Here is a 9,270-nt window from a genome sequence, read left to right as displayed (position 1 = left end):
TTTTTATTTATCATTAAATTAAAACTATTTTATTTATATATATAAAATTTATTTACATCATACAGATAACCAAAATTATTATTATTTTTTATATCTGTATCACATAATAAATAAATTAAAATTTATAATTTATATGAGAATGTATGCTAATGAATGAATGCAAATGTGAAATGAATGCCATGCATGAATCAATTTATCATAAAAATTAACAGGCAAATTTTGGGGTATGACATATTGAATCAAAACTTATTAAATCCTTGGGAAGAGAACTACAATAGGGGGAATGACATGCTGAGAATGTAGCAAATGTGAGTAGTGTGGGTAATACTCTCACATTGGTTGAAAATATGGAGACTTGAACATTCATAAGTGAGAGAATCCATCCATCTATCATCTTAAGTTTTGGATGAATATGTGGTATGTCTCTCATAAAGGTGTTTCTCTAAAGAAGAAGTTTGATAATGTTCAGTGCTCTCTAGTGAAAAACTCCCCCAACACATGGTATCATAAGTCTTTGGTTAGAGAAAGGGATTGACTTACTTGTATCGAAAGTCAGCGGTGCCACAAGGATGGTGAGCAAGAAACGTTCTGTTGAAGAGTGCCAACAACGCCATATAGGTGATGTGTAAGAAACGTTCAGTGCGGTACAAGAGTTTGTGGAAGTAAGAAGAACTTCCACTTAAGGGGAGCATTGTGGACTCACACTTGAGGGGGAGTGTTAAGAATGTAGTAAATGTGAGTAGCGTGGATAATAGTCTCATATTGGTTGGAAATATGGAGATTTGAGCATTTATAAGTGAGAGAACCCATCTACCTATCACCTTAAGGTTTTGGGTGAATATGTTGTGTGTCTCTCACAAAGGTGTTGCTCTAGAGAAGAAGTCTCACAATATTCAATGCTCCCTAGTGAAAAACTCCCTCAACATGACAATTTTGGAATTACTTTATCAATAATAACGAAATTTCTGTGTTTTGATGTTTTTGTCACATTTTAGATATTTTTGATTTATCGTTTTATCATTTTATCGCAGTAAATGTACCTCTCAAGTATCCCTAATTCACTCTTAAGATTAAACTTTTTACAATATTTTTTCTAAGCAATTTATCCAAAGCCAAAGTCAACAATTTATGACATAAGTTATAAGTTAAAAGCCTTACAACAAGGTCTTTTTTAAAGCTTGATTCAAATCACAATTTTGGTTGATTTGAATTAAGAGTAAAAGTAAAATTTGGAATTTGTTGCAGATCAAGATTTTGCATGATTCAAATCAAATACACTTTGATGCGAATCACAATTATGGTTGACCGAATAATACGTTAATGATATTTTTTGTTGCAAATCACCTTTAGGTTTTTTATTTGAATCAGGTAGTTGCTTGAATTGAATCACATGATTCAAATCATGATTTGAATCAAACAATTCGAACCCATATTTTATCATCTTGACTTAAGTTACTCTTTCATATGTTTCAAATCACAAGATTGGGTATTGACTCGAATCATATTGTTAGTTTTTCACCTATTTTGTGCCCAATCTCTAAAGCATATATTAATTTTTCCTTTTCTCTCTATAATGCAACATTCATTATTTTCATAATCCTAGAAAAACCAAAGGTGTTCTTTCTTTCATAAACACCTCATCTCTTCTCTCCCAAGTCAAGCTTAAATAAAAACTTCATAGAGTGCTGATTTTGTGAATTCAAGAGTTGTGTGAGATTCTTCTGATAACCAATTGCCAATGTTTAGCCAAAACCCCCATTGTTTTGGTTCCTCAAATTTAAGTGTGAGTGGTAGTTGTAAGGTAGATTAGTGAATTTAATGTTTTTTGTAAAGTTTTTAGTGTGTTTCAAATTAAAGACTAATTTTGTGATTATAGTATTCGAAGAGTGACTTCTAGCAAAGAAAAAATTATTTTATTCTATAAGGAAAATTTGGCATGGTCGAGTGAAGACTGTTGTAGACGAAGTTTCAGAGTTTCTAAGATCCTGTAGTAGAACAAGGCTCAAACAAGGGAGTTTTGAAGGGATTGAGTAAAGGATGATGCAGACAGAATATTGGAACAAACTTTGGTTCTAGAAGGTGAGTTGCTCAAGATTGAGTGAAGATCTTGAAAATTTGGTAGTTTTTAGTGTGCTTCTTACAACAGAAGGGAAATCTAGATTTAGAACTGTGATTGCTTAGAATTTTAACTTGAAGTGTTCAGTGTTGTCTTGATTGTCCATTGTATTAAAATATTTGTATTAATTTATAAATTAGTGGAAGAACCAACAATTTTTCAATTTTTACCATTGGAGACTGAACTATGTGCTAGCGAGGACGATTGAACCAACATAAAGTTGAAACACAATTTCTCTTTCCTTATCTCTTTCAAATTCCTGTATAAGTTTATATGATCTTAGGTTTTATCGCTTTTCTAGAATCATATGTGGATATGTTTTTAATAGCTTATACATATTTATGTCTAAGCGTAGACATGTGATAGATTCAGTTATCCAAATATTCTTAATAGTTAAACTTGTAATGTTATATTGGTTGTTCGATTAATAAGATTCAATTTAAACATATCATATAAATTGAATTAGGTTAATTGACTAATTGGTTGTTTAGAATCTTCATCTCTCACATTCATTATATTTTATGATATTATGAGTAAGGCGTGAAATCAATCCTAACACATCTTTTGTAAAAAATCCGATGCCCTGATTTTTTTAAAACTATGATTTTGAAGTTTGATTTTTGGAGAAAAGTCTATTCAACCCCATTCTAGACCATTCTACATTCATATTCTATCCAACAAATCCAGAAGTCATCCAAGAAGAACGTGAAAATGCCATCACCCATCTTCTTGGGTATACCATCCACAAACCAATCAATAGTTGCTCGTATGTTGCTTCTATTTATCTAGAAGCGATAAATTAACCAAAGACAGATCCCTAAATCTTAAACCTTCTTCACTCTTAGGCTTACAAACTTCCTATATATGCACATAATAAATCTTATAATTGTCTATGATTCCTCTCCGTAGAATTGACCTTAGAGATTTATCAAATTCTTCCAAACTTTAACAAGCAATTTAAGGAAAAAGATAAAGAAAATAAAAATATAATTAAAAAAGAAAACCCTACCACCCAAACTAATGTATTTAGACACTATTTGACAAGATCTTTTTATAACTTATAACTTATAGCTTATAAACTCGTATGACAATAAAAGACTTGTTTGGTAACAATCTTTTCATTACGAGCTTATAACTTATTTTACTACACTTTATAATTTATTTTAATTTAAAATAAAACAATTACATATTAAATGTCTTTTATATCATTTTAATTTATCAACTAATCGAACTGTCAATTTTACCGAATACTTTAATTAACTTATCAGCTATAAGTCATCAACCATCAAATATAAAGTATAAGTTATCAGTCATCAACCATCAATATAAATTATAAATTATCAGCTAACTTATCAATCAACCACTATTTTTACAAACCAAAACCTTATTATCCCGAGATTGAAGTCTTTTAGAAATGCTAAGGTTTTTAAATAGACTTTTGTTAAAAATTAGCGCCAATTGAGAGACTAAGATAATTAAACAAAACAATTATTCATAAGCAAAAGAAAAATCTTTCTACTACTTACAATTTTATTCTTTATTATAGTTTTTGCTAAAGTTTTTTAATTTTAACATTCCTTCCCAATACTTTATTAAAAAAATTACTTTAAAAATTTAAGAAAAATATTTAAGTATAACTAAATTTAAGGGTGACCGTTGTTCGTCGGGTCGGTCCGTGTATCCGCTAGAAAATAGCGGATTGGGTTGAGATTTTGTGCTCGTCTACCCGCTCAGTCTGCCCCGCTTTAAATTTGCCTAAAAAAGAAGCGGATTGACCCGCCAACCAACCGATCTAATTATGAGCACTCAAAATATTTATTTTGGTTGATTAAAAGTTAATATTTGAACTATAATTTTGAAATACTTATTGATGATTATATTTTATACATTTATTTGCGAATATATGCAATATTTTTTAAATTAAAATTTATTGAACAAATGCTTTATAAAAAATTGTGCTAAAAAATAAATAAAAAATTTAATTAAAATATAAAAAATAAATCTATTAATTTATTAAAAAAAGTAAATAATTAAATAAATAGGCCACCATTTTGGCCGAACACACTAGATCTTTAAGTCCAGTTTCACTTGCAAACTTGCCCGTTACGTCTCTTTTTTGACGGACTTATGACTGGACGGACGATCCGTTTTGTCACCTCTAACTAAATTGAACTCTTTATATTCAATACAAAATTATATTAAATGTTTTGAACTAAATAAAAAAGAGTTTAATTGTGTAAAGATTTTTTACACTGTCAGTTAATCACAACCACTAATTTATTTAAAAGATTTGACTTTTATTTTAAACATTTAAAAAATAATACAGACGGATGATTGTGATGCATTGACAGTGTAAAACGTTTTATATTGACGGTGCATAAATAATTAATCTCAATAAAAAATATAAAAAGTAGGATTTAATTGAAATACACTGACAGTGTAAAATCCTTTTACACCGTCAGTTAATTTTAGACGTTGGATATTAAAATAAGTTTGACTTTTATTTTAAAAACCTATAAAATAATGCAAATGGGTGAGGATGATAAATCGACAGTGTAAATCTTTTTAGATTGACAGTGCATAATAATTAATCCCTAAAAATAAGTATTAAATAAATAAATAAAATAGTTATATAGTAAAATTTAATTTTATGTGAATAAACAAAGCTTCTACTCGAGCGTTGAGATCAATTTGTTTAAATTGGTTACTTTTTTGTTTTAAACCAATTAATTCCTATTATTGTAAATAAAAAAACTTGCCTAAAATCTTTGAGCTGTATGAAAACAAACTTTGAGATGTAATGCAATCTTACCCTAGTAATTCTAACCATGAAACCAACAATTAGTTTAACTAATTATCATAATAATCATTATTATTAATTAATTAACATAAAAACTTTAGGATTAGACAAGTATTAATACTCCATAACCACTCATCTACCTCTCTCTCTCTTTTCTTTTCTCTTCTCTCTCTCTCTTCATAAGCGTTGTCGTTTTCTGAACCCTTTTCCGATCAAAGATGGATTCCAAATGGCGAAAACTCAAACTCGCTCTCGGCTTCAACTCATGCATTCATCTTCCTAAAACAACGGATCATCCTTCTCCTTCTCTAACTAACTTTTCCGGCCGTGTTTCTAATTCCGGCGATCTTTCCGTTCACCGTCCTTCCACTCCGACTCCCTCCTCCTCCGGTCTCCGTGTTTCCACATCCTCATCATCCTCCTTCTCCAATAAGGTTTGCATTTTCACAATTCATAGAATATCTTCGCTTCAGATTCATCAATTTTTCTCATTCAAGGTTTTCACTACTTAGGTTAATTTTATTTTTTATTTTTATAATCTGGTATTATTAAGAAGATAATGGCGAATTAATGACTAAATGCGCATGATTATTGATTTATTAGGTTGTGAAATTGTAATCACGGGTTAATTTTTACTTTTGTAATGTTGTTTTCAACTTGGGTGTAGTAGTGTGATGTGATGTTTTTGTTGTGTTGGTTTATTATTCGTTTTATGGCGGTGGTGGAAATGTCACTTTCATCGCCATTACTGTATGGTTCAGCTTATGGGAAAAAAGTGGTTGAAATTGCATTGCATTTGTTTTTTCTTTTTGAGAAGGTTTTTCTCCACTTTTTGTACTTTACAGTTAAATGGGTTCTGTTTCATTCTGCTTTTTCATCTACTGTTTATGCTTTTTGGGTAATTGCTAAGTGAAAACACCTCTTAAGTTAACCCTTGATTATGAAAATTCCAGCTGCAATAATGAAAAAGTTTGGAATTTGATATGTGGTTATGTAATTTTTGATGTATAAATGTAATCAAGAGTTGAATAGAATGAACTGCGAGGAAATGTAATACTAGAGGGATTAGGTTGGGATGGAGTAAACTTGTGGATTTGGGTATTTGGAATGAATTATGAGTGTAAATGAAGGAATCATCTTTGATTTTGCCTTCGTTTGATGATATTTTTATTTATTTATAATATATTTATCTAATTTATCGAAAGTTTCAGAGGTACAATTAATGTTGGAGTTGCGTATCACATTTACTTTTCTAAAAATTGTGGGCTGATTGTTGTCAGTTTTTCCTTTATGTCCTCAATGTGTATGACCATCTAACGTTGACTTTTTCTTTTTTTGAATAACTTAATGCTTAAGTTGTACTAGTAGATTTGTCAGGGAATCCTCTAGTGGGCGTAATTAGGTATGTAAGTAGTGATTGGCGTTTTTGGTAAAGATAGAATTCTATTTCATCTTTTTATGCACTGGTTTTTGTGGTGGACCTACGTCAAGACAAGAGGGGGGTCAGTTTTAGACAAAATAATCTAATAGTGACTTTTGTATTTATCTATGTATACTTAATTGTCCACCTTCATGGATTTTGAAAACAGACTGATAACATATATGTAATATTTGACATATTAAACATTACTTAAAAATAGTCAATACTTAAATTGATTTAAGAAACTATTTTTTAATCTTAAATTAAAATTATTGTGTTTTATATGATGCTTGTTTACTGAATAAGATTGCCCCCTTTTTCAATTATGACCGGCCATTAAGCTTTAGTTACATATAGCATTGTTGTCTAAATTACATTCCAAGTAATGCTGTACGAGCTAGATGACATCATTGGGTTCAACTAAGCATTGTTCAATAAGGTTTTAAACAGTGCTTTAAGTGATATAAACACAGTTCTTTTTTTTTTAATTCCATCTTGGTTTGTGCTTACAAACCATGTACGATTTTGGCTAAATTCTACAAGGAAGAAGCTTCTTGATAAATTTTACATATCTGTTAATCAGTTGTCCTTAACGTTAGCACTCTGGATTTTATTTTCCTCACATTTTCTTCTTTTACATTTGCAGGGAGTGTGTGCAATATGCTTGAACGCAATGAAACCAGGGCAGGGGCAGGCCATTTTTACTGCAGAATGTTCTCACTCTTTCCATTTCCAATGCATCACATCTAATGTGAGACATGGGAATCAGATTTGCCCTGTATGCAGAGCAAAATGGAAAGAAGTTCCTTTTCAGAATGCTGCATCTAATGTCTCCCTTGACGCCTCTCAACCTAGAGGTGACACTTGGTCAGGTATACTACGGAGACTTTCTTCCTCACGACAAAATGGTACAGTTCGGCAGAGTTCGCCACGTTATAATATAACGGAACCAGCTATCTTTGATGACGATGATGAAATCTTGGATCGACAAACTTCAGTTACTCACCATGTCAATGATGTGGATCATAGCATTGAAAATACAATGGAGATCACAACATATCCTGAAGTTTCAGCTGTTTCAAAATCAGACTCTCATGAAAACTTTACTGTATTGGTTCACCTTAAGGCTCCCCCTCATCTTCACAACAGTGACAGGAGCTATGTTGAATCTTCAGTTGAGACCTCTCGTGCTCCCGTTGATCTTGTCACAGTTCTTGACATAAGTGGTAGCATGACAGGTTCAAAGATTGCGTTGCTAAAACAAGCTATGAGTTTTGTCATACAGAATCTAAGTTCCTCAGACCGTCTTTCTATCATTGTGTTCGCCTCAACAGCCCGCCGCATTTTCCCTCTACGACGGATGACTGATGCTGGACGCCAGCAGGCATTGCGCGTAGTTAGCACTTTAGCTCCAACTGGTGGTACAGATATTGCTGCAGGATTGGAGAAAGGGGTCAAGGTATTTGTTGACCGTCGATGGAAGAATCCAGTGTGCGGTATCATGTTACTAACTGATGGACAAGATACCCATAATATTTGTCTCCCGACTCGTAGTGGAGAAGGTTATCAGTCACTTGTCCCGAATTCCATTCATCGTTGTAATGGTGAAGGTTTGAACATACCAGTGCATGCATTTGGTTTTGGTGTTGATCATGATGCTACTTTGATGCATTCCATCTCTGAGATTTCTGGAGGCACATTTTCCTTTATTGAAGCTGAGGAAGTGATTCAGGATGCGTTCGCTCAGTGTATTGGGGGACTATTGAGTGTAGTGGTTCAAGACCTACATGTAGAAGTTCGGTGTGCTCAGTCTCGTTTGCAACTTAACTCGGTAAAAACAGGAAGTTATCAAAGTACATTGACTAACAATGCAGGAATGGCTTCTATAAAGGTAGGAGATTTGTATGCTGAAGAAGAAAGAGACTTTTTAGTGACACTCAATGTTCCAGTTGAGGAATCTAGTGATGAGATGTCATTGTTGACCGTTACATGTCTCTATAGTAACCCCATCACAAAAGTGGAGGGTTTGGATGCAACAAGTGAAGTGAAGATTCAGAGACCTAATGAGGCTAGAGATCCAGTTGTATCAATAGAAGTAGATAGGCAAAGAAATAGACTAAATGCCGCTGAGGCAATGGCTGAGGCTAGAGTCAAAGCAGAATGCGGTGATTTGGCTACGGCTATTTCTGTCCTTGAAACATGTCACAGGGAATTATCTGAAACTCTTTCTGCTCAAGCCGGAGATCCATTATGTGTTTCTCTTTCTGCTGAACTAAAAGAGATGCAGGAGAGAATGGCAAATCAGCATATTTATGAACAATCTGGAAGAGCTTATGTATTATCAGGGATGAGCTGTCATTTAGGGCAAAGAGCAACTGCAAGAGGTGATTCCACAGACTACCAAACTTCTGTCATGGCTGACATGGTTACACGTTCCCAAACCTTTCTTGTTGGGACTCCACAATCTGAAAATATTCTACGGCCTACAAAATCCTTCAATGGCAGGAAGCAAAGAAAATAATAATGGGAATTTTTCTGTTCTGTAGAGATCTAGTTCTCTTTTATCCTAATTTTAAAGTTAGATAGATAGTAGGAAGGAAAGGAAATTATTTTAGGCATTCTAAATTGTAAATGCTCTACGAGATATTCTTCTGATTCTTTTTCATTAGTGGTGCTCTTCCTTTTGTTAACTATGTACCTTGGTGTTTGCTGGTTTTACAAATACAATACTCTTTTGTTTCAGGTGATTTTGTTTGTTCCAACAGCATACATTAATGTATGTACTTTTATTAGTTGATTCAATATAGAATGCAGTTCTGGGTTCTAATTCGATACAATGATATCAAAATGTTCATTTTAACATGGCATGATTGCTGTTGTCATATCTTATAGTGTATGGCATTGCTATTGACACACTTATTATTCTATGTTGTC

The 9,270-nt window shown here is 32.5% G+C and overlaps 1 protein-coding gene across 1 annotated transcript; it reads left to right on the top strand.

The window, feature by feature from the left end:
- Window positions 1-5,029: 5,029 nt before the first annotated feature.
- Window positions 5,030-9,078, top strand: LOC127087068 (E3 ubiquitin-protein ligase WAV3). Its single transcript, XM_051027922.1, has 2 exons — window positions 5,030-5,350; window positions 6,983-9,078. Exons 1-2 carry the CDS (start codon window positions 5,135-5,137, stop codon window positions 8,855-8,857), a joined length of 2,091 nt encoding a protein of 696 aa, XP_050883879.1. The 5' UTR covers window positions 5,030-5,134; the 3' UTR covers window positions 8,858-9,078.
- The last annotated feature ends 192 nt before the right edge of the window (window positions 9,079-9,270 follow it).

Source organism: Lathyrus oleraceus, chromosome 5 (assembly GCF_024323335.1).
Source record: "Lathyrus oleraceus cultivar Zhongwan6 chromosome 5, CAAS_Psat_ZW6_1.0, whole genome shotgun sequence".
Taxonomy (NCBI): Eukaryota; Viridiplantae; Streptophyta; class Magnoliopsida; order Fabales; family Fabaceae; genus Lathyrus; species Lathyrus oleraceus.
This window is presented reverse-complemented; position numbering and strand designations above follow the sequence as displayed.

Excerpts from the sequence above, each read along its gene's own strand:
- LOC127087068 (XM_051027922.1), top strand. The coding sequence starts at position 5,135 with ATGGATTCCAAATGGCGAAAACTCAAACTCGCTCTCGGCTTCAACTCA. Across the intron at positions 5,351-6,982 it reads CATCCTCCTTCTCCAATAAG|GGAGTGTGTGCAATATGCTT; the intron begins GTTTGCATTTTC and ends TTACATTTGCAG.